Source organism: Pezoporus wallicus, unplaced genomic scaffold (assembly GCF_028554395.1).
Source record: "Pezoporus wallicus isolate ANWC-B61680 ecotype Strahan unplaced genomic scaffold, APGP_CSIRO_Pwel_v1 contig_6401, whole genome shotgun sequence".
NCBI classification, from domain to species: domain Eukaryota; kingdom Metazoa; phylum Chordata; class Aves; order Psittaciformes; family Psittacidae; genus Pezoporus; species Pezoporus wallicus.
In genome coordinates, this window is record NW_026638608.1 from 3209602 (window position 1) to 3237461 (window position 27860).

The window sequence follows — 27860 nt, forward strand, 5'->3', positions numbered from 1 at the left end:
GTTCTATCATCTCCCTGTGTAGAACACAAAGCCCCTGCCATAACCTAGAATTAGAAAAGAATTTCCTCTTTAAAGACCTTTTTTAACCACTTCCTTTCAGTTTATCCCCCCCTCCTTGAGCTGGAGAGGAGCACAAGAGGAAGGATGAAGCTCGGATTTTAGCAGAGATTAGCAAGATCATATCCAGACTGAACTAATTCTGATCAAGCACCAGTTGGTTGGTTACTTGTTGGCCTGAATTTCACTGGTAGACCCCTTGTCCCTCCGTGTATGGTCCATTTTACAAAGGAGCTGATCACGCGTGACCCTTGTTGACATCCAGGTTGTAAACCAGATTAATCCAAGCACAGCAAGATGGGAGCTACATCCTAGAAAGCTGCTTCTTGTGGTTTCTACAGCCAGCCCTTCCCTTTTCCCTCATGAACTGCCTTTCATGTTCATCTCTGGACACAAGAACCCCCAAAAGCTTTTCACTTTCTCACTCCAAGCAATGGATTTTTTTCTCTCAACTCACTTGGGCCAGCGAGAAAGTTTCCACACATTTTCCCAGGTCTCTTTGAGAACAGAGCAGAGCCATTCATGGAAAGCAATCCTCATCTCCTTGCATGCTGAAATGTTTGCTTTGGAGGGTAGAAGAATATATGTGCCAGTGGGGTGGAAAATGGGGATTAGGTATCTGGTCTCCTGGGTCCACCTCTGTAAAGCAGTTGAGCAGGTGCTGAGCTAAATTCACTGCTGAGAAATGAAAACACACCGTGAGCACGTGCTAGATCAAGCACAAGAACAGTGCTGCTGAAGACACAGTAGTGCAAGCTCAGCATGTGACCAACAATGGTTTCAAGCAAGAAACACCATCATCTTCATCTTCACTTACCTTGTGGCCAGAGACTGGATGGCCTCCTGAGGTCAAGAGATCTAAACCAAATTTTGATGTTAAATATTATGGGCTTTACTGGTCTAAGGCTGGTCTTCAATGTTCTTTACAGAGTCTATCTCCCTCTCATGCATACCTCACCAAGTACAGAGAAACCAGACTGTGTGGCACTTGCCAATGGTCTTGCAAGCCCAAGCCCACATCTGCTGGCAAAGTTCCCCGCTCCATCACCTAGCATGCTTGCCAGTCTCTGTGGATGTTGGTTTGGAAGGGATTTGCCATGAGTACCATGAACAGTAAGAACAGGCAACAGTCAGCAAAGAACTATAGAAGCCAAAGAGTGGCCACATCTGATGAGCCACAAGCCACCCAAATCTCCTGCCTTCCAAACAGGAGGAGGAGGCTGTCTTCTTTTTCACCATCCCTGAGCCATCATCCATGCAACTTCCTGCTAAAGAATCCATCATTTTCTCACACTGGCATGTCCACAGCTATCTTGCGCTTGAAAAAGAGATCCTGGACTGAAAGCCTTCAGCCAAAGCATGATTGTGTCAACGCTGTATGTGCCTCACTGATGCCTCCATCCCAGCAAATTTGGTTGAAGCAGAGATGGTTTAGTTTTGACTGCAGGTTTGACCTAGCGTCCATCAAAGAGAATGGAAAATTTGTTCTTGATTTGCAATGCTGCATCAGGATCCTGGGTGTTGAACCACAAAGTCAGCCCTGGGGAAAGCCTGAAGCCAGTCGGTTTCCTTTTGTAGCACTGTATCTCTCTTTCTATTTCTAGTGCACTTTAAAGTACAGGAGGTTGTGTGCTTCTTATCACTTCCAAACAGTGCTCTAACACAAGAAGCAAGCAGCAGACAGGCCATGCCAAAGCATGAGTTAGGAAACAGCCCTAGTCAGGATCTCTTATTATTGTTGCTGTGATTATTACAGTGTTGTTGTTGACTTTGTCTCTGCTTTACAAGCATGCAAATCAGCACCAACAGCAAAGAGAAGAATAGAAATTGCATTTCTGTTGATGCAGCCACTGTTTCCCATTTCTGTTTATCCTTCTGTCTAGGCATAAAAGAGGCTCAGAACAGAAACCTGACTCTCTGCCAACTTCATGTCCTCACCCAAAGCCAGTGCATCATCTCACACTGCTGGTGCATCCCTAAAGCCATGCGCTTTATCTGTACTTCTGCTGTGGTACTGACCTGCAGTGTCTCTAGGAGCCAAAGGACACGCATGTTGCTTAAAGAAAAACCTGGATGGGTAGCTTAGATTTGATGCCTACCTTTAAAATAGCTAAAATTGGATGATGAAGACTCCCAGCCCTGACTGTAAGAACAGTTGATCTCTCTGGGAGGTAGAGGTTTCTCCCTGTGCTGGTTTTTTTTTGCTGGGATAGAGTTAGTTCTCAAGGAAAAAAGTATGTGGGGATGAGTTTACACTGCCAGCCATCCTATCCTGCCCTGGAAAAGCCCCTTTCAGGTTTAGGGAGGTCAGGACACAGATCACAGGAGACAGTCCTACAGACAGCTCTCCAAAAGGGCTGTGAGCCCCAAAACTCATGTCTGTTCCCATTTATTGCATTCCATCCCCCTCCACACTTACCTTCACTCCTTTCCCTCCCAGCTTCCCACACACAATTCTTTTTCCATGAAAATATCCAGCTGGGTCTTAAAAGCACCTAAAGCCTTTGTGGCCTTCTTGGCAAATGCCTCCATCATTCTACTCTCTGTTAGGGAAGAGCTTTGCCTGGTACCCCCTTTTGGCTAATGGTCTCACTGACTTTGCACCTCCGCCCCAACACCAGTATGAGGTTTTTATCCTGCTCAGTCCCTTCTTATATTGCTAAACTTCAGTTTATGAGTTAGGTCCCCCTGCAAAGAATATGCTTTGGATGTGGACTCATCTCGATTGCCCCATAGGACAGTAACATCCTTCCTTCCAACCACAATAAAGCAGTCATTCTTTTGAGCATAGTCACTCTGCCAAGGTGATGCCATAACTATTATCTCCCTAAATTCCCTGATTCCTTGCTACAGGGAATCTCAGTGTCCCATATTCTTCTTCTAGCTATGGGGTTTAGCCCATTGTGGCTTTATGGCTGAAGGCATCAAAAGATCTCTGTGATTTATGAGATGGCTTTATGCCTTCCTCCTTTCTCTCTTGCTCTAATAGTCTGGCTTCCCAACATGACCTTGAGAGCATTCTGATGTCTCATCATATGGTTTCAGAAGTGCACATTTCTGTGCCAAGAAGAGTGGTTATTGACCAGGAATGAAAGAAATCTTGTTATTTAGGCTCTGGAGAGCAGAACAGAAAGCAGCAGCTTGGTACCTCGTCTTGAGTAAGAGCAGAAGCAAAGTCTATAAAGCTGCCTGCCACTTTGCCTCACTCCCTTTTAGACACATCTTTCAAAGCTTCACCTCCAAATGTGAAATTCCAAAAGCTACAAGCTTATCAAAGGAAAGGGAGCACAGCCCAGTCGTTATTCCTGAGAGAATTCCAAGTGATATGAAAACAAATAAACCCAAAGATTACACTACAGAAAACTCCCCTGATGCCATTTGAAAGACAGTTATATATACTATAGGGCTGCATACTCCAGACCCTTGGGCATTGCAGGCTCCAGGGATGCTCAAACTCCTTCATTTTGCCAACATTAACAAGATGCAGCTTGAGGTCATTGCTCACAGCAAAAGCCAAAGTTATCCAACTTCTCTTATCTGCTCCCCTGTCTTTATCCAACTGGAAAACACTGTGTATTCATTTATCCATCTTTCAGACATCATCAGATCTTAAAATGGAGGCTCCAGTGCCTTGGACAGAGCGTAAGCACTTTAAAGAGGAAGGGTGGATTTATCAGTCATGGTTTTCCTTGTGGGCATTGTTCCCTGGGGGCTCTGTGGCTTACATTCAAAGGAAAGGCTGATACCAGTGGGCTTGACGCTCACCCCTGGATTGGGAAGGCTCTGGACAGAAAATTATGGTAGTGGAAGAGAAAAAGAAAGGGTAGAAGCCCCAGAGGAGATGCAGAGGAGCAGAGATGGGGTGAGAGCACAGCCCAGTTGTATTTGCTTTAATTTCTGCCATTGCATTTACTCCAAGGGGAGCCACTCTGGGTGGGTACCAGGTCAGATCTACAAAGCACAGTGGACTAAAGGTGAGAAGCATTGTACTCACAATTACTGGGATATAAGCACCCAGGTTGTACCCAAGTTTGCTGCATGATTCCCAGCCAGCATGTCCAAAGGGCTACTCACCAGCTCCTGGGTCTTCAAACACCATCCTCCTGATTTCAGCTCCATCAGAACATTCCCTCTCCTTGCTGCTCCTTCACCAGAAAGCTGAAGTCTCAAGGGACATCCTGAAAGCCCCTGAAATAACCTTCTCCCAGCTGAAGAAGCCATCCCTCCACCCCACTGAATTGCTCCCAGCTGCCAGGAGGGAGTATCATGAATGACTGATGTTGGCTGAGTAAATAGGTAGATGGACAGGCAGACAGATGGAGAGATACACATAGATACATCCATATACATACACATTGAATTGGATGCATAAAGAGAACTACAGTTTCTGCCCCACAGCTTATTTGACTTCATATTCTGTTTCTCCCTCACTAAGCTAATAATCTCACTTGTGGAACCTTATCAAGTGATGTTTGACAATCCAGTAACTACATTGCATCCAGGAGTTCTTTGTCCTGCACCATAGCAGCAATATCTCCAAAGAACTCCTGCTACAGCCAGGACCACGCCTCGTAAATCACACACAAGCATTGGCCAGCTCCTCATCAATCTTCCCCAGGTGTTCCCTCACCCAACCTTACCACCATCATCTCCAGGCTTTCCCTGGCAACTCTTGATTCTCATTCTTTCTTCCTAAACCACCTGCCTGACCATGCTCAGGGGCTTTGACTTTTGTGTGTTCTCCACATTGACACCCTGCTACCGCTTTCCTTTATGCACAAGTCTCAATGGTGCATGGAGATCTTCCTTGAATGTCTCATGAGGTTGTATCCCACAAAGATACTACGTTAGCATCCCTACCTCAGTGTCTGGTTGTCCATCAATCAAACAGGTAAATATATTTGATAGACTATATACCATATAGGTGTAAAACCTATATATATAAACATATAAATTATATATATATATAACATTATGTATAAATATATTTATATATTATATATTACATACATAATATATAAAAAATCTATGTCAATATATTATATATAATACATAAAATGTATCTAAACCATTACATTTTGGATGTAAAATACATAAAATCAGCATTCTCTATTCCTTTTCCCTATCACCACAGCATGAAGTTACATTTCTCCAGGAGCCCTTTCCTGGTACCCAAAGAAATTCCCTTGAAACATTTTCTGAAGAGAAAATGTAATTTCTCAAGAGAATAAGTTTTTAATAGAATAAGTTTTTAACTGGAATTGCCTGCTCTATTTGAAGAGAGTTGATAAATCATTACAAAAGAGTGAAACATTTCCCTGCATTGAATCATTTTGTAGTGAAAAAGATTCATTTTACCATAGCTTTCGTTTTGGACAACTTTTGGGGGGTGTTTTTATCTAACTCTCACATGAAAAACACTGTTTGCTAGCAAACCCCTCCTACTTTTCGGTTTAAAACTCACTTCTAAAAGCACTGAATGCATTTTTAATTCCTATTTTGGGTAATAGCTCATGCTTAGCACCGCACTGACAAAGCTACATGCCTTCCAGTGTGGAGCTGGCTGGCGTCCAGGCAGCTGAGGGCATGGGCAGCAAAGGTCATGTCTGCTTGAAAAGACCACACAGCCATCCCCTGAAATCCCTCTGGGAAGTGGTTTCTCAGCCTAAATGCACAAGGTGGTGTGAAGAAACCCCAAACCCAACCCATTCCTGAGATAGCTTTGATAATCTTCCACAAACAGGAGCTTCCAGTATAGAAAGGGGCCTACAAGGATGCTGGAGAGGGATTCTTCATCAGGGACTGTAGTGATAGGACAAGGGGTGATGGGTTTAAACTGAAAGAGGGGAAGTTCAGGTTAGATATAACGAAGAAGTTCTTTACTATGAGGGTGGTGAGGTGCTGGAACAGGGTACCCAAAGAAGTGATAAATGCTCCATCCCTGGCAGTGTTCAAGTCCAGGTTGGACAGAGCTTTGGGTAATATGGTCCAGTGTGAGGTGTCCCTGCCATTGGCAGGGAGGTGGAACTGGATGATCTTAAGGTCCTCCTATTCCATGATTCTCCATCCTCCCTGGCTTTTCCCTACATCCCATCAGGCTCCCGGTGAACCCTTGCAGTGGTGGGAAGTGCTGCATGACAGCACCATGTAAGCACATCACCATCGGTGTGTCTGCAGCAGCACACTGATGTTTAGGTGTTTAACCTTCCTCTCCCAGCCTGAAAAGGGGCTCCCAGACCAGGGGCCACGGAGCTGCTCTGGGTGCACAGGCCACTTCACAGTGGCATTTGAAGTGCTTGAATGCAGCCCGGAGAGCTAAGTGCCTTCTCCAGGGCAGCACACGTGGTCCCCACACAGAGCCAGGAGCTTCCGATAGGCACGCGAGTGGCTTCCCAAATGCCTGTGCTGAGCTGGCACCATCATGTTCCTGCAGAGCCCTTTTGGGCTGGGAAAGCACAGTAAGTATCACAAGCTGAGGGGGAAAAGATTTTCAAAATGGTCTCTCTCTATTGCTGCCCTGAAGTCCTCTGTTTTGGGTCAAAAAAAAGGAAAAGTTGGTATTTCCCAACTTGATTCACACCCCCACCAACAAAAACTTGCTGTGCATAGAAAGCTGCATCCCACTCTTCTCCTCCCAGGACCGTTTCTGAACCCCCTGCTCTGAACCATCACTGGAGCTGCCTGAAATCCTTGTGCTGCCACAACAATCTGAACCTATTTGGGATGTTTGAGCACAAAGAATTGTCTAGAAAAAGGGGTGGAAAATAACCCACCTCTGTTTCTGAGCAGCTTTAATATATAGCCAAAGGAGACCAGCTCCTCTAAAACTGAGCCTGTGGTGTCTAAAGTGTTAGCCACTTGAGATAGCACAGAAAAGTCATGGTCCTTTTTATATCTATTGCCTAGTTCTGGAAACCATCCTGTGAGTAGCCACTTGGACTTTAATAGGATGAATCACTGTTAAAACCATCATGTGCTTATAAATGTTTACATGAGTGGGCCTAAATGGAGATACCACAGGGAGGGGAGGGAGAGGAGCAGGGAAACCAAGCTTAAAGCTGCAGCCATTGCTAAGAGACACTTGCCTGGAGGGTTTCAGACCTGCTGCTTCTTGATTTGAAGTCAAACTGCCCCCCCAGGCACAGAATTACTAACCCCAGCCCGTGGGAGGTACCCAGAAGTGATGTCTTCTGCTAATAAATGACACCAATAGCAGTAGTGCCTGATGCAGGGGTAGTAGCAATGGTCAAGAGGTAAGTCATTCAGGGGAATAAACATCTCCCAGCATTTGGGAGTCGCAGGGATATTCATGTTTTGGGTAGGATTCATGGAAGGGTCTAAACCTGCAATGAGAAGCCCATGTTCATCCAAAAGAAATCACTGAGAAGCAGTAAAGAGCAGCCTGACAGTGCCTGTGCCCTGAAGAGCATCCAAAGCAAAAGTACATACAGATAGAATAGTTAGGGCTGGAAAGGACTTTAAGATCATCTTGTTCCCTCCAGTAAATGACATTGTCATCATCCCCAGTCATTAATCTGCTATGTCTGTCTTGGTTTATTCAAGGCATCACATTGTGTACGTGAGATCAATTCTAGCCTTCAATCAAAGCTTAGGAAACTTTTTGACACCATTTCTTACAAGAACACGTTAGTTTAGAACAACTCACTCAGATAGGCAGGGTGGGCTTAAGGGCATGGTAAAAAAAGCTCCTCTGGGTTGGTGGTAAGATTCCCACCAGCTTCAGGAGCTTTCAGATCAAGCCTCCTATGAGATAAACCTTAGGCCCCTACCAGACTTCCCTGGCATGGGATCTGGGAGGTTTGCCTTTGGCTTTGAGACTTTGAATCAGGGCCAAGTGATTGCAGCTCTTGGTTTAGGGGAAAAGGAAACAAAGGAACTATGAGCTTAAAGGATTAAAAGGAAGAGCTAAAAATAAAGCATCAGCGATGCCAGACCCCCAAATTTACTGCTTTCCTTGCAAAGAGGATGGGTTTTCCTGTTGTTTTACTGAGGGTAATCAGGCTTCTGCATGACTTGGAAGAGCAGGACACCAACAGAAAGCTTTGTGATATTATTCTCTGAGACCAGTGTTGTTCCTGTTGCTTTTCCTGCAAGTTATCATCTGGCTAAACATGGAGAAGAAAACATGATTCAGCCTTTTCTTGGTGAGCATCTTCACTACTTCAATGAAGAATTACCCATCAAATTAAAGAGTCCAAAGATTAATATGAAAATATATGGGGCATGATTTCTACTTGTGCAGCCTATGATGGTAACCTAAAAACAAATAGCCCTGCCTTTATGTTTTCCTGCACTGCTGTCCATCTCCTGCCACCGTTGCCTTCACCTCTACATTGTCCTTTCTGTATCATCCAGAGATGATATTTGGGAAACAGGGGTGAAAAAGAGGGTGTGTGAGCAGTACGCTGGGAGACACCAAGATGGTTGGAAGGATGTGGGGTGTGAGGATAACAATGGGAGGGAGAGTTGCATGGATGCTGCTCCTCTTGAGATGGGGAAAGGCAGTCCCACAGGTACCATGGGGTGGAGGTATATTGTCACTTATAAATTGGGAACTAGACATGGTTTCAGCTGCAGAGGCTCCAACACTGCAGCAATCCCAGCTCCTGGGTGAGCATCACCCCAGTAGTCATGAGATGTTAGCAGAGCACCTACGGAGCTTTCGAGCTTCACTTGCTGTTGACATCCAAATCCAATGCTGTGGGAGGCCTGGCTCATAGCAAGGATTACCAAAATCCTACCTGATCCTTTGGACCAAGAATTCCAGTTTTCAGTCTAGCTGATCCTGCCTTGGGGCCTGGATAACCTTTTGGGGTCCTTTGGATCCTATCTCCCATACAGTCCCTTTCCAGGTCACCCCACCACAGATGAAGAACAGAAGCAGGTGCCACAAGGACCCCATTCATCCAGTTATGGCTCAATGAGGGATTTTTCTGGGAATGAAAGAACAGCAGAGAACCATGTTCAAACCTTTCCTGAGCAGATAGCTCACTCCTGAGAGGGAGCCCAGCTCTTGGACCTACAAAACTATACACACACAGATATGTTACATATTTATTCGAGGCAGAAATTGGCCAGGAAATGGCTATAAAACACACATTTTGAATAAAAGGAGGGAGATTTATGGCTCTTTTGCGAATCTGAGTCATATCTTTCTGCATCCCCCAGGCAGGAATACTCTAATCACTAACATACTCCAAACATGTACGCACAGTGGGCCGAGAATTGCTTCCTTCTGGCCACAGCTCCAGCTAAAGACGTGATAGGGATTGAGCTACTTTATCTGACAGTTGGTAAATGAATTGCCAATTCATTCTGAGCTCGGAGGGGGATTTTTTCCCCTTTCAAAAAAAGGGTCCTTTTATATATGTCTTTGATCAGTCAGGGCCTTGACAAATTATTTTCCAAGGAATTTCTTGAGCCCTAATGCCATGAGGAGGGAGAGAAAAAAAAAAAGCCAAACTGGATTTGCTCTCAAAGAAAAGCTTTTATGTCTCAAAAATCACAGCAATGTAAGGGGTTTTCCTCCATTTCCCCTCATCTCCTTCGCTTCAAGAAATGGAGGCAGGTAGCCTGAAGAGTTTTTCATCCCACCTAAAGGCAGGATGCGGATGGGAAGGAAGCATGGCCAGGTCTCCCAGCCCGATTCCTCCCCAGCATGGAAGAGCATCATGAACTCTAGCACAGACTGAACGGAAAGGTCATGGTCATCAATGACACTGATAAAGAGGCCCTTCAGCACTGGTATGAGCAATGGGAGCAGAGAGCAGCTCAGGGTTGTGTCACCAAGAAGCTGCTTTCCTGCCACATTAAGCACTTTGGAAAGGTTGGGATACAAGAGAGCATCTCCCTCTGGCACTGCTGGCATCACTCCTAAGTGTGAGGATAAAGCAGTGTTTGCTTGTCTTTTCCCAAGCAAAGGGAATGGGGGGGAGAGGTTTCCTGGGTTTGACACTTTACTCTTTTTATCCTATCATTTAATCCCTTTTCTCCAGGCAAGCATCATGTCCTTGATTGAATCCCAACTGGTCCAGGCAATGAGTTGCACAAGCCAAGTCTGCGCTTTCTATTACCATTAATGCACAAATAACTCATCCCCTCGTTATCCCACCCATCTGTCCTGCAGGAGGGCAGGCACCCAACAGCACAGGATTCAATTAATGCTTTTCCACTACATTGAACTTCATCAGGATGGCTCCAACTCAAAATAAAACCAAACCCACAAAACCTTTTATCCAGCCCTGCATGGGAACATATGTAACCTGTCTACAGGAATCCTCCTACTAGAATCCCAATAGCAGCCCCACTGCAGGCAAGAGTGATGGATAAAGCCTTTTGGCTAGGGGCTAGCTGGGCCTAAGAGTACATTGCAGCTTAATCTTCTAAAGAAATTAGCCTAACCAAATCACTGCAGCTGACTCCTGGGGATTTTTCACCTTCATAAGTGAAATCCAAGCACCTAAAGAATTAAAGATTTCAGGTTGAATATTGTAGAGGGTCCTCAGTATGAAGACACTGGGCTTGAAGAGATTTTCAAGCTCATTCACTTTTTAAATAGTACCTGTTAAACTTCTCCTGGCTCACAAAGCCTCCAGATTTGGCTTCAGATTAAGCCTTAATAGAGGTTATATATAGCTGCAGCTCCACCTCAGCTAGCCGCACCTCTCATACACAGGGCTGCCTCTCTTGCTCTTGGAAATCGATCCTCCTGGAAAGAGCAGCAGCCGTCTGCCAACCAGGAATAGGAGACAGAGCCGCAGATGGACTCAGCTAACGAACCAGGATGTTCCTGCCCCATCCATCAGTAAGTGATCAAGTTGTTAAAGTTGTCCTAAAAGCTGCCATGATCAGATGAGATCTCACACACAGCTTTCCTGTACTTTATTAACAGCTGTGTAAATACGAGCAGAACCCAGGCAAGCCAACATTGAAAATAATCCCATATAAGGATCAGCAATACCCTGAGATATGGAGGTAATCCTGTTCAGACCAAGAGCTCACTTCCTTACAGGCAAGAGTCTTCAAATATTGGCATGGACTGAACCACAGTGTCTGAAAGACAGACATTAAGGAAATACTTCAGGCTTTCTTTGGATTGATGGGGTTTTAATGCTATAGCACAGCTAGGAATGAGGTGGCCCTTTTGGTTCCTAGTGCTGACATTGCCATGTTTTGTTATTCTTTTAAATACTGATCAGAGCTGAGTGACATTTTGGGATGTTGGGGTGGCTTGAGGTGAGAATTGTCTTTTTTCTACAAATAGCTACATCAAGTTGTCCTTACAAAAGGATTCAATAACCACCATAAGACCTACCGCACCTCCCATCCCAAAGGCAATGTTCTATGGCAAAGCATAACAGCTTTGATGCTTCCTATCCTAGGAGACACTTTACATAGAAATACACTTTATTGTTTCAGGTGATTTGTTTACAGAGGGAAAAGTACAATTAGAATAACAGACTGGTTTGGGTTGGAAAGGAGCTTAAGATCATCTAGTTCCAACCCCATGCCATCGGCAGGGACGCCTCACACTAGACCATGTCTCCAAAGGCTCTGTCCAACCTGGCCTTGAACACTGCCAGGGAAGGAGCATTTACCACTTCTTTGGGCAACCTGTGCCAGCATCTCACCACCCTCACAGTAAAGAACTTCTTCCTTAGGTCTAACTTGAACTTACCCTGTTTCAGATTAAACCCATCACCTCTTGTCTTATCACTACAGTTCCTGATTATTTCTTAGTAAGCTAAGCAAATTATGTCCTTTAAGCCTAAGCAGCATTTTGGTGCTGGCTCAATGCACCCAAAAAGAGTAGTTATCCATGCTGATCCAACAGTGGTTATAATTTCCTTTGCAAAGTGGTTTTGGAGGCTTGGAATGTCACCCAGCAGCCTCATCTGTGGCCCACGGCCCTGGCTATGCAGTGCTGCCTCCTTCCCTCACTGCATAGCCTCAGTGTAGGACACTTGGACATGAACCAAAACAGAACCTCATTACTTGCTCCCCATGTAGGCAAGTGCTGCAGTCACTGCCAAGCTGGGCTCGTCATCACCACCTTGACTGGCATTGACCCAATAGCAATACTGGTGCCTGTCACTCAATGAGGCTGTTAAAGTGCCTGTCCAGGCACACGCACCCATAACTCACTGACCAGCTCCAGACTGCTTACAGCATCCTGGACCATCCGTGCTCCACTGACCCTCTGCCTTCAATTAAAAGCTCGCAGAGTCTGGAATTCCCTCTCCTTCCCTGCCTAGGAGCACTGAACGTCAAGCTCAGGCAGAATAGCCAACACTACTCGAACAGCAGCAAATACATCATCCTAACTCAGCTTTTCAACCAGGCTTCAGCTAGACTTGCTTTCCCCAGATACATGCTCCACAAAAACCACCCTGTGTTTTAGTGGGCTGCAGTGTTTCCAATTAAAAGCTCAGATGAAGAAGGTGCATGCAGATGTCCTCAGGTTTACAGTGATCTTGAGAGAGAAAATATTGGGGGACAACCCCCCAGCCTAAGTTTCTGATGAAGATCAGGACCTGCAACTGCCTTTGACAGTCACCTATAGTGTCCTCCAAGTCCAAATTGGTGAGGTTTGGACTGGACGAGTAGACAACAAGGGGGGTGGAAAATTGGCTGGACCATCAGATGCAAAGAGTGACCACCCACAGCAAAACATCCAGATGTTTGTTGGCTACAAGCAGCATCGCTCAAGGGTCACTACTGGCACCAATGCTTCCGAATACCTTCTTATATTAAAGACCGGGGTGATGGGACAGAGCACAAGCTCACCAAGTTCACAGATGATACCAAACTGAGGGAGCAGCCAGTACACTGGAAGGAAGAGATGCTACTCAAACAGACCCCAACAAGCTGGAGAAGTGGGAAAGCAGGAACCTCACCAAGCTCAAAGGCAAAGCCCTGCCTCTGGCATGGATAATCCCATCCATCCAACAGGCGGGGGCTAGAAAGCAGCTTTGTAGCAAAGGACCTGGGTGTTTTGGTGAGCAACAAGTTGAACATGAGTCAACCATGCAGCCTTGCAGCAAAGAGCAGCTGCACCCTAAACTGGATGAGCAGAACCGAAGCAGCAGGTCCAAGGGTGTGATCATAAAGGATGTCTTGGATGTCCAGACAGCAAGGGCAGCAAAGGGGGAAATAATGCTCCATCGTGACCACCTCAATCCCTTCTAATGAGAATGTTTCCCTAAAATCCCAAGAGCAAACCCCAAAATTCTGGTTCATTACAGCCCAAGGCTAAGCAAAAGCTGAAGTGAAATACTGATGACTTTGGGATCCCTAGAGCTAGCGATAAGGATACCCCAACAGCACAAAGCCCTGCAGTGATACAGACACACAGGAGATCTCCACGTGCCAGATCACATAAAATAGAGGAAGAGCAGCAGTAGATTATTATCATCACGATGATAAAAATTATAGTACATTTGTTTGGCTTTATGCAACAGAAACATCTCAACACCAGCATTTATAGATGTCCTACTGGAGCCCGCAGTCCCTTGCTATTAAAGGGCTCACTATGCCTTACAGCAGGTTTCTGTCCCCTATAATTTAGGGCTGTACTTTCTGTTCATAATCCAAGCAACATGTTTTACCTTGGAGCATATTACAAGTCATTTGTGAGGTCTTAAGTAGAGAGCAAACCCCTCCTGCCTTGTAGCACAGTACATTCCCCTGAGAGCACCACACAGGTTACATAGAAACCCATTCATAGGGACCATTTTCCATCCTCTCATCACATCCCCAGTTTTTACATACTTGTGCTTAACTGTGCTCCCAACAGCAGCATCAACACTGAACTTACAGCATCACTGAGAACCGCCGATACAAAACCTCCACAACAAAGCCCAATCACTGTCTTCTCTCTGTGGTGGGAGTGCTCATCCAGGTGGAAATGATGCTGGTGAGAAGCCTTGGAGAGTGTATCCAGCTGCTGCCGCCTAACTCAGGGCAGCTGCAAACTCCACAAGTCTTTCAGTGGCAATGAAAGACCAACAATGGCAGTGAAAAAACAATGGCAATGAAATTCCCAATGGGCATTGCCCAGGCATTCCCAGGAGAGGGGCTGCCAGGGCGCTCAAACAAGCATCATTGTCCCACCATCAGCCCTTCTGACTGACAGTAGGTGCATTGAAATGCCTTTATTTACCTCATGGAAGAACCATGGCAGACGTTTGTTGACTTTTAACTGTACTTTACAGTAGCTGAATCATAGAATCATAGAATGGTTTGGGTTGGAAAGGACCTTAAGATCATCCAGTCCCAACCCTCTTGCCACGGGCAGGGATGCCTCACACTAGACCATGTCACCCAAGGCTCTGTCCAACCTGGCCCTCAACACTGCCAGGGATGGAGCATTTATGACTTCTCTGAGTATACTCCCATGTGCAGGGTAAAGCCTTCAAAAGCCACAGCAAAGCACAGTCAGACCCATCCGCTGAGGCTGTAGCATTTGTTTCATCCAGCCAAAGGAAGCAGAAGACATCGGAGCCGCCGGGTGTGATGTGTTCCAAGTGAAACACATCAGTATTTCACTCGGAAACGGCTGCTGCAGGTTGACAAATTTCCCTTGAAATTTCAAAAGAGCAAAATCTCCTAAACATAAACAAAATATTTCTACTTTTTGAGGGTGGGAATTTATTCGAGGCACTTTCTGAACCTTTTCCATTCACTTCAAGCATTGACAATTTTATTACTCAAAAAAACACAGCAAAAGTGTTCACTTTTCCAGAGAGAACTCAAAAAACAAGGTGGGTTTTTTTTGTCTGGTGACGAGTTCTAGACCCACCTCCAGACAAGTCATTGCTTGTCTCTGTCTGACTTTCCTCTCCAGCAAACCTTCCAACTTTATTATAGAGCCTAAAACCCAATGAAGAACTAAAAACAGGGGGGGGGGGGGGTAATGGGGGAACTCAGAATCCCTTGAGAGTCTCGTATAATCACAGGACTCCAGGAACTGGAAACTTTGGGGGGGGAGGTTAAAGAAAAACCCCAAAACCACTTTTCCAAATCACATGAGACCCATCATAAAATTGCCAGAGTTGGCAGCACCGTAAAATCTATGATATTGTGGGCTGGATTTATGAGCAAGAATCCTGAGGCTTTGGGATGCTTTATTCCCTCAGCCCTCAGGGCACAAAGGCAGTTCTAGGGATGGAGCATAGCCTGGAGCAGCACTGAGCAGGCGATGGGTGACTTTGCCCCTCTTGAGCATCCTTGTCTCTAGGACAAACATCGCCAACACAGGTCTGATCTCAGTGGGGAAAAGACACCTCCCCAAAAAGACCCAGCATCTTTGCTGTTGAAACTTGAAATGTGGAGGTGAGCTGATAGGGACAAAGAGCTCTCTGTGAGCCTGCTCAGGGCATCTGCAGCCTCCTCAGGTACGAGTCCTGGTAATGCAGGGAGTATTTTAGCCCAGGAAGGCAGCTGAGAAAACAATGCTGTGACCACAGCCTGGGAACTGGCGTTCACTCTTCAAGAGATGTTTTTAGCAGAGCTTGGGTTTCTTTCTCTCCTTCTCCTCCTGAAGGAACTGCGCAGCCTGCACTTATTTATTGCAGTTCAGCCATAATGCCCTGTTTTTCTTCTGCCTGGGGATGTTTCATGGCTACTTGCTACCGGAGCAGCAAGCTTGCTCCAAGGCTCCTCACCAAAAGGGAGAGGTTTGAGGTACAGAGGTCTTCTGCCTTCACCTGCCACAGCAGCCCTCCTCCTCCACTGGCTTTGCAGCATTCCCTTTGGAGCCCAGCTCCCTCCTCACCCAGGGACATGGTTCACTTCCCAACAAGTAGAGCTCTACTGTCTGCTTCCACCATCCCTCTCCCCAGGCCCACAACAGAGCATTCCAGGTCCAGCCCATTCTCAGCACCCTCAGTTGTGCTCATGGGAAGCCACCAGGCAGTGCTGAGGATTGTTTTATGGCTCCTGGGACTTGGAGGCAAGAAGTGGCCATGCTCCATTCCTTTTACCATGCTTGGATGGTCTTCCTCAGGTTTCGAGACCTCTTATGGATGAATTTAGCTCTGAATAGGGTGGATTTTGTAACCTCTTTTGTCCAGTTCTTTCAATTACAGTAATTCCTACCTGTTTTTCCCTACTTTTTTGTTTCTTTTAATTATCATCATCATCGTTATCATACTCTGTTAAGGAATAAATCAGTAAGAATAAAGGAAGTAAGAATAAAGGAAAGAAGAATAAAGTCAAGAATAAAGAAGTAAGAATAAGAAGTAAGAATAAAGTCAGTAAGAATAAAGAAAATCACTTCAGCCTGTTTGTAACAGAAAATCACAACCAAAGGGAGAGAACACCCTGCTTAACAGCTCCCAGTATTGTTTTGCACCAGCTAGGAACAAGTACAAGCTGTTTCTCAAGGTTCAACATAGGCCAGGCATGTTCACATCTAGGCTGGGATTTACCATGGGCCTTTGAACAAGTCACTTTTTCTTTCACATCCTATCTGATTCCTCACAGTCCTGCTCATCTAATTGAAAGAGCAGGCTGTGCTTATATGGTACAACTGGGCTCCATCAAGACTAAAGACCAGGAATGTCATACTGAAGCAGTAGCCAGTAACAAACTCTCCGAGGAGAAGGCTATATAACATCTTCCCATCCATCTTTTCCTGCATCCCAGATTTTGCTAATGACAGGTCCATCCTCCTGCCACTGATGGCCTCCTTGCTCCTTATGCCATCATGGCTCCACATGCCATGGGGTTCTACCTGGCTTTTCAGCAGCCAAAACCCAGCCATCAGAGCCCATCAGGGCATCACAAGCTCCACCAAAGAGCCTCAGCATTTCCCTGAAGAGACAAAAGAATTATGTGAGGAAATCAGTTAAGTTGAAAACTTGAGGCCTTCCAAAGCTTGAGCAGTGATTAAACATGTGAATTTAGTTTCCTTAATACCCTTTAAGATGCATGACACACATTTCTGGTAAGACCTCTTTACTTCCAGAGTAACCATTGGCCATTTAATTATATGTAAATGACCATATAGTGATAAGATGATTACATGATCAGCACTGGGATAACAGGGCCTGGGAAGTACAATGCAATTGACAGCTCAATACAGTGTCATTTTTATTCCTTAACTCCAAATGCAATTTACTCATTCATTCATCTTGGCCAGCTGCATATTCGGGAGAGACAGCATGTGATTTACTGAGCAATGCAATGCTTGAGTAATTCCCTGGCGGTGTCTCCATGAAGACAAACAGCTCAGGGTATAACTTGAGGTCCCAGCCATGCCCGCAGAAGGGTTGCAAGATGTCTATGTCTCCTTCTGCTGGCAAACGTAGCCGATACCCAGAGTGAGCTCCTAGGGTAGCACAGCATCATATTGACTCTGTCTAACCCAACATTTATTAAACCCAGTTGTTGCAAGCAGAAGACAGTAAAATCAGAGACAGCTGAGTGATGAAAGCTGTGCTGTAGCCAGCACTGGGATATTCCCAGCAGACATCATCTCCCAGGTCCTGCCTGCCACAGGACAGCAAGGTGGGAGCATCACCTTTGAAGGTGGTGCAAAGCCACGCACTGCAGTGCTGCTGCCACAGCCAGATGGGCTGCTGCTGGGGGGACAGGCTGGGGACACCTCCTCAGCTCATTCCCACCCTCCACTTCTTAGGGCGGCCATGGCTCACCAAGGAGACCTTTTGGCTGGATGCAATCTCTTTATTTCTCTGAAGATGACTTTCCCATCTTGTTTCCAATCCATGTAGCATCCAGCATCCTCCCCTCCTTTGTCAAGGCTGTGACACAGCCTTACACTTCCCCAGGGCCAGGCATCCCCCAACAACCCCTGTATGGGAATGAGAGGTAGCTCAGCCTCCACAAGGGCTTCCTGATGCCACCCACCTGGATTCCTATGGTTGCTTCTAAGTCTGCCTTGATGGGAAAGTAACCCCAAGGAGAGCATATCCCTTGGGGTGAGTCAGGTGGGAAGGACCTGGGGTACCCAGGCAGTTCTGTAGTGGACAAACACCCACCCCTAGACACAGCAGGCTCAAGTTCAACCCATCACTGCTTGACAGCTGGGATGCTGCACCTCCTGCAGTACATCATAAACAGATAAGAAATCAAATGTATGGGTATCAAGCAAAAAGAACTAAAAAAGACCACCTCAAAACATAAAGAAATTAAAACTACGTGGGCAGGTCCCTCGCTGTTGAGTGCATTTGGTATTTATTAGACACAAATTGGCACACAAGAGTATGAAAGCACAGCTAGGTAGGGACCATTGCTTTCTCCTTAGCTACATGGCTTTGGATACCTGTCTACAATCCCTCCCCTGCACATAGCGGCGTTCCCACATGTTCCCACCCGCGTTCTCAGTTGCTGACACATGGATATACCTCTTCTGTTCATTAGAATTACTTTTAATTAAAAATATATGTAAATCATATAGAGTGTGCACAGCTTGGAGAGGAAAAAAGAGAAAGAGAAGAAAGCAAACTTCCATTTCAATCAGAACTGTAACCCCTTTGAATCAGCTGTGTTGTGACAGACCGAGTTCTTCGAGCTCCCATGTATAAATAAATAGCACCAGGAATTCTTACACCTGAAACACTCTGCAGTAGACATGTTTACTTACACACATTTGCTGTTGCTTCTCTTCTTGCCTCCCCCACTCCCAGCACTTCATGACTGTTTTCTGCTCCTTTTTAAACACATTTACTGAATAATTCACTTCACATACCCAGACCAGTATCGCGTTTTCTTTAGGAGAGGAAGGAAAAGAACACACCATAAAATGAAAGTCCGGGATTGCAAACAAGCATCATCAGCATTTTCATGAGCAAACTTCTTCCCTTCGCTGCCTGCATCCTCTCCCTCCCCTTTCCCATCGTTGCAGCTGGCTCAGAGCCTTGCTTTCCACATGCTGGTAAAATCCAGCAGGAGACAAGCCGTGGATGTTTCTCCATCAGAGGCGGCTGATGGACCGGGAGAGACCAGGAGATGGGAAGGAAGGAAAGAAGAGAGAGAGCATTACACACAAGTGGGAAAGGAGATGAGTTTACGGGGCTGGTTCCTGCAGAGATGTGTTTGAGGCATTCATAAGGAAACACAGCAACCCGCGGGGAGGGTTCCCACTCGTGGTACAACGCCTGGGCGAGGTAGGTACCTGCTTTGTTTATTTGTGGGTTTATAATACCTTTTCCTGTCAAAAAGTAACAACGATAATACTGATTTTAAAAAACAGAAAAAGAATAAAGAAACACCACTCCAAAATCCACCCTTGGTTAAAAAGGGATGGTGTTTTGTTTTTTTTTTTTCCTCCTTTTTTTTTTTTTTGAGAAAATTGAAAGAAAAAATATATATATTATTATTTATTATATAACATTGTCAACATCAACACCACAAAATAAAAGTAACATCCTAGTTGTTTTCGTTCAAGCATTCTGATCGTGTTGAGAAAGGCAGCAGGAGTTTGGTGTCCCTTGGAGAACAAAAAGAGCAGGAGGGCAGGGAAGGGGATAGGGGCACAGAGCTGGCGGTGGCAGCAACACAAACTGGGTGGGGATGGTGGCAGGGGGGGACGTGTGCCAACCTGTTGGGTTTTCCTTTGAAACGAAAGAAAAAGGGATGGAGGAGGGGGGTAAGTCACACCGAAATGGCTGTTTCATCTGTGGCTTCAATCAGTGTCCGTCCCTCTCGAGTGCTATCGGTGAACATTCAGTTAAAGGAGTCTTGCAAAATACTCTCCTTTTTATTATCAACAGGGTTTTGGGGGTTGTTTTCTTTTTCCTTTTCCCATTTTCCTTTTCTTGTTTGCTTTTTTTCCATGGTTAATGCTCTTGCACTTTCCTGACCCCCTTGTTAGCTGTTCTCGCTCCACTCTGGCACCATTCCCACACCATGCACCGAGTGGTATTGGTGGGGAGAAAGGGTTCGAGGCACGCCATGGGAATACAGGAACTCTGCGGGCTGTAAGCTGCTGGGGGGGGACTGGATGCCAGTTTGAGGTCCGCACTGCCGCACGATGGGTTGGTGAGAAACAGAGGTTTGGTGCTGAAACATGCTATGGGTATCTCCTATTTGGGGGGAGGTATGGTTGGCCACGCTGCTGAGCCGGGGCATCAGTGGCCCCGAGGTGAAGTGGGCAGAGAAATGTTGGTAGGGTAACCTGTCCATGGGCTGCATGGCAGACACTGTGCAACTGCTGTAGGATGGCACGCTGGGCCACGTGTTACAGCTGATGTCCTCCAAGCTGGGTACGGGGTCCGTGGGGGGAGCGGAGCTGGCATACATACATGCTTGGCGCTGGGCTGATTCAGTCCTGTATGAAGTGTTCAGTCCCTGCTGCTGGGGGTAACTGGACCTGTAGAAAGGATCCTCATCTGCTGGAGAAGTTTCCATGTAGGGCTTCTTGTAGGGATGCTCGGTGGTGGAACATTCCTCATCTGTTGGGAGATAAAAACTCCTGGTAGCGAACAACAATACGATGCCCTCAGCTGAGCCTCCCTCTCCACAGTCCTCATTTTACCAAGGACACAGCCTGCTCAGAGCTGATCCAAACATGTCTTTCAATTATGGCTGTGTAAATACAGATCCCTTCTTTGGAATCCACCTGAATCAATCCTGCTGAAATCAAGTCTTGCACTGAGTGGGGAAGGGATTAACTAGGAGCTCTGGGAGGAAAATCAAGGCAATAAGATACTGGAGGGATCCCGAGGCTTAGCTTGCTTGATGATACCTTGTACACCCCCCTGAGCTCTTTCGTCTCCCTTCTGCTGCAGCACTTTGACCAGAGGTACAACATCCGCCTGTGGACACAGTGCACCTAACCGAGGTCCCCACTCCCAACTGAGATGCTCAGAGCGGATGTTGCTAACTAAAAGCCTTTTCAATTATTATTTTCACAATAAATGAGAGAGGAATAGAGATCACAATAAAAATCCCCCCTGGGAGAGCACCAGCGATGGCACAGTTGAGACAATCAGATTTGGAGTTTTACAGCCCCATTCTTAAGCTGTGCCAAGGAGGGCTGGGCACACAAATCCCATGCAGGGAGCCAAGTGTAACAGCAAAGAAAAGTAAATTTCACAGCTAGAAGCAACAAGGCACAGCTTGCCGAGCCCTTTGTTTCCTGCAGCATCGAGGGCCAAAAGAGGGAAGGAGATAAACAATTTAGGTGAAATCTCTAGGGTGAAGCAAAATGAATAAATGAATATGCCCTTATTTATTCATTCGCAGGGTCATCAAATGAAATCCAGCTTTGCTGGAATGGATGGCAAAGTTCCCAAGGGCAAGCATTTCACCAAGAGATTTTAAGGACAGTGAGGCAGAGGGGAGCTTCTTCCGACCCAGATTAACTTTGCTGCTGCTTCAAGGACAAGATTTCTGGCGCAGGCAGAAACACATCCGTCCCGCTTCACTTGGAGCCCTACTGGCTGCACCCTTTCCATGGGGGGGAAACTGAAAGACAGCCACATGAAACGACCCTTTCTGCATTTTCTCAACCAACATGTTTTGAGCTGCAATTTTTTTCCACCCTGAAAATACAAAGGGAAGAAAAAAAAACCCCAAACCAGCTCTACAAAAAAGACTGGAAGCATCCTTCTCCTAAGAAACACTTGCAAAACCACACGTACATGGGTGCTGGGCTGCTCCGAGGCAAGTGCTCATGTCTCACCTTTAGGAGATGCAGATGGGCAGTGTGAGCACCTCTTGCTTCTTGTCAACATACTTATTGCTAGATACAGCCATGTGCTTCCTCCTGGAAGCTGAACCTACTCTGCTTGTAAAATAATCCATTTTTCCCTCTCAGGTGTCTGCCAAGCCCAGCTGGAGCAACTGCTGCCGCAGTCTTCTTGACCCAACCACCCCAGAAAACATCAGGTACCGAGGTACACACCATAGGGACCTTCTCCTTGATGTCCTTTGGCTTTGTAATAGACATAAATTGAGCTGGAAAAGCACAGTCCCATTTCATGCTTTCTTCCTGACAACAGCAAAACCTGGCTCCTTTGTCCCAGCAACACAGAGCCTCGATAATCAACTTATCTCCCTCCTCTGCCTTCGCTTAAATTGGGACAGAAAGTAGGATGGGATAAGTGAGCAATGCAGTAATATCTTTAAAACAGCTGGAACAGCAAGCAGATAGGTGCAGAATTGTATCACTCTCCTTCATCAGGGTCATTTTATATAGGAGAGATGGAGAGGATGTTATCCCCTGAAAGCTGGAAGAGCAGGTCTAAGCTCCCTTCTGAACACGGGTCTATCCATCACAGGAGGTACATCTGGAAGAATAGTCTGAGCCCATGCTTTTACAGACAGCCTCAAAGTTTTGGATCCCTGTCCCACCACTGAGTAATAAGAACACTAGGGTGGAAAAACAATGTCTTGTAAAACGAAGCATTGTTCTGCTAATAAAGTTTTCAGCATTAAACCGCATTACTCCGCTGGCATCAGACATCATTGGCTTGGGGTTTGACTGTTTATTTTATTTCTTTTTTTTTTAATACACAACACAAAGCGGTCAAACTCTGGTTTTTGGTTGTGTAAAACTGCGCCTGACTTACAACCTCAGGTTGCTGATTTTTCCATTGAGCCCAGACATCCCGCTGCCGGCCCCAGCCCAGCCAGAGCCACAACATTATGGATACGCTTCCAGGATTCATTGCAGGTGAAGGGACAAAACCAAACCCAACCCGAATTGCAGTGGAAACCCTGTAGGTGCTCTCTCGTCTTCCATAAGTTGTTGTGATGGCTTTGTTGGCCTCTCTGGATCCAACCCCACTGATGTTGCATCAGGAAAGGGTATCATCAGCTCCAAGCTGTAAAATGTGTAAGGACACCGTACCCATCTCCAAAGTGACAGTCACTAATGAAGGATTACAGTCTATCCTAACAGCTTCTGTCTGCCCTCTTGCCCCTCTTTCTGATGAATTTCCCATCTACATAACTTCAGAGTGCTGGATAAGGAGGAGAACAGTCCACCTCCATCATCGCATGGGATGATACAGACCAGAGACGCTCAGCTGGTGCCAGCAGATGCATTTACGCTGGTCCAAGCTCTCTGAAAATACAAAGTCTGATCTGACATTGTCCCACCACTCCTTGCAGAGGAGACCAGAGTCAGCACACAGCAGGCAAAGTGCCTCCCTATGGTATATGGAACAGATCTGGGAGTGGAAAGGGGACATATGCAAGGAAGAGGGTGGCAAAAGGAGGACAAGTCAAACAGAGCTCTCTCACAATGCTGAAGGCTGCTGTTTAAATTCATTCCCACCTGCTCTGGAGCCTGAACAGTCTGTGTCAAGGCCATAATCCTCCCCCTGAAGATCCTCTCGCCTCCTCGGCATCAATGTGAGCAGGACATAGGAGATAACTGGTCTGCTCTGGGTTTGATTCCTGATGTTGATTCACTGATAGCACTTCATTATCCTTTTCCTGTCGCCACTGAGCCCTCAGAGGTGCTGGGCACTTCTGGGGGATGCTCACCACCCTCTCCTTTTGTTGCTATTCTTGAAAGCCAAGGGTGGCAATCAGCTCTTGTGACCAGTCCCTCGATACTGCGCAAGCCTCAGAAAGCAAAAGGTTCTGCCAAGCAGGAGGAGCTGCCAGCACTTGGGAGAAGCTGCTCCAAAGTGGATCCAAGGAAAACGGAGCCTGCAGAATGGGGTGGAAACTGGCGCTCTCACAAGGAATTTGATGATCTATCTAATGAAGGAGCTTGAGCGAAAGGATAAGCAGTTCCAAGATTTCCGGTATTTACTACTTCCAGCTGGGTTGTAAATACCACACAAATGGCTTTTTAAATGGAATTTTCCCAATTCCATCCAAAAAGAAATGCAAACATGTAAAATCTTGGGACTAGGGGGTGCACTGGGCCCACCTCTTCCCCTGGTGTAAATCAAAAGAGCTCCCTTTCCAATTCACGACAATCAGCTCCCCGGGACAGAAGACAATGAAGAATGGAACCAAACTGGTTTGGTTTTTAAAGTTCACCCACACTTCCAGTGCATGACAGTAGTTTCATCCCCACTTTGTGAGGGAGACACAATGGGTGATTATCACTGACATTGTTGGTTTATCTTGTCTGGTTTCTAGTATGAAACTAACATGAGCCTGAATAGCCAATACAAGCATGCAAAACTGACGAGGGCTGTCAAAGAAGACATGGAAAATGCAGATTCAACCCAAATTAACATCCCTAGAGGGCAAATGAGTCTTACATCATCAGACATGAAACCTAAGACACCCTGGTTATTTCAGCAATCACACAGTTTGTGATATGTCTGCATTACATTGCAGGGAAACACAACAGAATGGGTTGTGGGGTAGAGACAATCCAACACCAAAAGCTGGAACCTCTTCCAGGGAGGCAGTAAGTTGCCAGCACTGCCTGCAGAGGCACAGGAGGCACCTCCTGATGGGAGAATGGGATGAAGCCATTGAAATGAAGCCATTGAAACTAGAGTGCCACAAGCAACATGGCTGCACAGCAAGAGCTGAGGGCACACCAGTCCCCAGGTATTTCCCCACCATGCAGGCAGGCTCTTCTTCAATCCTTGGTGTCCCAGCAGCTACCTTGCTCTGGGTTCCACTGCATCTACCCAAGCAGCAAACACCTCCAGCTATAGCATAGCTCAAGCCTTGGCCAACTCATTGCATCTCTTAACATCAGCAGGACAAGCAGCATGTCCTCCAAAAAGAGATCCCATACCTGACTTTTGCCTTACGGGTTCTTTGAATGAAGCAAAAGCTGGGTGGGATGAGGAAGAAATGAGTACAGTCAACAAAGAGGTCTATCCACCTTGACAGTGCGGGCTCTTGAGGAGAATGGGGAAAGGCATTGCTGTATCTCCACCAACCTCATCAGACCAGGAAGGAGATGAAAGATACATTCTCCCCCATGGTCATGTCCAAGCTAGGTGGCTGAAGGATACGGTCCTCACTGGTTGGAGCCGGTGGGTTCTGCCACATCCCTCTTCTCCCTCAAGAACAGTGCCAACATGACAACTTTTATAACCTCCCCAGGGAGAGGCTGATCCAGTCGCCTCCTGCTCAGCATCACAAGCATCCCAGAAGTCTGCCAAGTGGTTGAGATTGTGTAAGGCTGGGAGGGAGCAGAGGTTTGAAGGGATGGCTTTTTAGTTCACAGGAAATCTGAGGGAGCGGATAACACAAGGGAAAACAAGCCCCAATGCCTTAATTGGGACGTGGGGCTAAAATGAAAGACAGAAAAGCAAGCTGCCTGCTGGTAAGTCCTTTTGGGCTTCTCCAAGCACAACAATGAGAGAGGGAGAGGTGGAGAACAAGTAGGAAAAAAAGCAAACCTCTAACTGGTCTTTGTTGCAGCCTAAAAATCCACATCAAGAACTGAGACCACTCCCTGGTAGGATCCAGGGTTGGAGTTAATCCATCCTCTCAAGACCCAGCAACCTTGTGAAATGTCATGAGAAATCTCAGTGTGGAGCTGGGATACAATGCAGGATGATTCTTGCCTTGAGGACCTCCATTCCCCAGGATCCATCATGTTCAGAAGGTCCCTGGAGCAGCTACCCCATTGCACCATGCTGGGGTTATTCCCAATGTTACAACCCCACACTCCCACCTGGGCAGCAGGAATTGCCAGATTCAGAGCTCTGGGCTGTGTCCTTCCTGCCTTCCTAACCCAGAAGAACATCACCTCCCTGAAACAGAGGAGCCTTCAGAGATAACACCCCCTCGCAGCCCCGCTGCTCTCCCCTAATGTAACTCCATATCAGATCTCCAGAGTGAATCCATCTTCACTTGACAGCTAAGAACAACACTGTCAACCACAGAGCTAAAGCTTTGTCTTAGGTCACCAAGGAAGTAGAAGCTGAAAAAGGTGACTTCAAGTTACTTGAACAGAGACCTATTCTTAACTGAGCCGAAACCAAGACTTGACCTGCTGATTGAAAAGGATACAGAGAAACATCATGAGATGTCAAAGCTGGAAGGAGCCGTATCTGAGACACTATCTTGGAAATGGTATTTGCTACAGCAGATACAGACACCAGCTGGTCTCAAATCCAGCTGAATTGCCCTCTGCCCCTGCAAGCACTTCTCCATCCCTACAGCCTTGCAAAAAGGAAATAAGCCATTTGAGATAAATCCTAAACTGACTGAAGAGGAGTCAGTGTTTGGGGACTTGATGATCCAATGCAATCAATAAAGCTTCCAGTTCAGAAAACAGACAGAGGTGCATTAGGAGTGAACGTACTCTTGCTTTCACTTTTTCTTAGATGGTGACGCTTGGTGAAAGTTATGCAGAAAAGTAGGAAAGCATGAGAACTCTGAAGGAAAACTTGATATTACACTTAGGAAGGAGAGGTTGGAAAAGGAAGAAAAAGAAGAATATTATAGGCAAGGTTATTTTCCCCAAGTTCAATGAAGACCCTTGCTCAATGCTAGAAGAAAGTGCCACGCTCAGTCTGAGTTTGAGAGGATACGTTGGATCACGTTCCGATTTATCTGCACAGAATTTCTCATCTCTAGTGACTTCTCTTTTTTCCTCCTTTTTTAATTAATTTCACTTTGCAAAGAGCTGCTTGGCAGCTTACGTTGGCTCTCTGTTTCCCATTAACTTTGTGTTTCTTTTCTTTAAGCCCGGGTGGCTGTTTTCGATTTGCTGGATGCATGGGAAGGGGGGAAAAAGGCACAGGGAGGAAAGCAGAGTGAGACATCCAGCTTCACGGAAGAAGTCGGTGGTATCGGACAGGACACTGCTTCTCTTTGATTAAAGCATTTGGCGGCTTTGATAAAAGGCCCTTAACTGCTTGTGCCACTCAAGCCATTGGAGAGATAATGAGGGGCCATCGGCCATACAGACAAGGAATCCCTTTGCCAGTTCTCCTGCACTTTCGCAAGGGCCACGCAGGCCAAAAAGGGGCCAGGGAGCTTCTTACAGGGCAGATAGTCGTCTCTTTTGTGACAATAAGAGGAAGTGAGATAATTGGGGGATTGAGGGAAACCACCCATGGAGACACCACTTAGTGGGAATCCCAAAACTGGAAGGAAACCTCTGTTGATTCCTTATCACGTTACAATGTGGAGGGGAATGATGAATTGCTCTGCGGTGCAGGGACATGCAGCAGTCAGAGATTGTCCAAAGGGTTTGTTGTCATTTGGGCCAGCTTGTTTTGGTTAGGTTTTGCAGAGGGGAAGAGGAGCGGGGAAAACTCAGATCCCAGGGCAAAGGAGCACCAAGGATGGATCACAGGCTGAGGGACACCAAGGGTGAATGGGATCTGCCTTTTCATCACCAACAATGGGGCATTGCAGCAACCCAGTTGTGTCAGAGCTCCTCAGCAAGGGCTACTTACCCCATCTCTGACCTTAGGGGACACTGGGAAGCCACTGCAAATCTTTTTCCCCACCAAACAAAATGATGATGTCTAGCATCACCATTTCCAACCACAGCTTTGCTATATTCCATAGGAGCACACGGGTTGCCTGGTCAGCTGAGGGGGGGTCAGAAAACGAGGCCTCCATTCATCACTGTTTAGCTCAATCTCAGGAAAATATGAAGATTTCTCAATTTTTTTGCATTTATATTTGTACACAACACACAGGTCACAACATCCAGGGGATTCACCAAGGATGGGAGAGAGATTTCCACTGCCCTCCTGCCTCATCTGCCAGCACTTCCCAGCATCCACTACCTTAGCCCGTGTGTCTACACTGCACATCCCAGTGCCCCAGGGGTTATGTTACTAAAAATAATGACATGTGGCTGACTGATAGGACCGTGCAGGGAAGCAGGAAGGGATCTGCTGTGGGGACAGGCTACCAGG

The 27860-nt window shown here is 46.3% G+C and overlaps 1 protein-coding gene and 1 long non-coding RNA gene across 6 annotated transcripts in view; both read right to left on the reverse strand.

Annotated features, from left to right (window-relative positions):
• LOC130600245 (uncharacterized) overlaps positions 1-13926 on the reverse strand; it is a 28125-nt gene extending 14199 nt beyond the window's left edge. For both annotated transcript variants that reach the window (XR_008972408.1, XR_008972407.1), the window contains exons 1-2: positions 13849-13926; positions 8820-9011 (exon numbers count right to left, since the gene is read on the reverse strand). This is a non-coding gene — a long non-coding RNA (uncharacterized LOC130600245). The remainder of the gene's footprint in view (positions 1-8819; positions 9012-13848) is intronic.
• Positions 13927-19406: 5480 nt separating this feature from the next.
• The window catches only part of TBX5 (T-box transcription factor 5), a 44106-nt gene continuing 35652 nt past the window's right edge, over positions 19407-27860 (reverse strand). For all 4 annotated transcript variants that reach the window (XM_057411360.1, XM_057411362.1, XM_057411358.1 and 1 more), the window contains exon 9: positions 19407-20495. In XM_057411360.1, the coding sequence (XP_057267343.1) occupies positions 19912-20495 (584 nt within the window). In that variant the 3' untranslated portion in view covers positions 19407-19911. The remainder of the gene's footprint in view (positions 20496-27860) is intronic.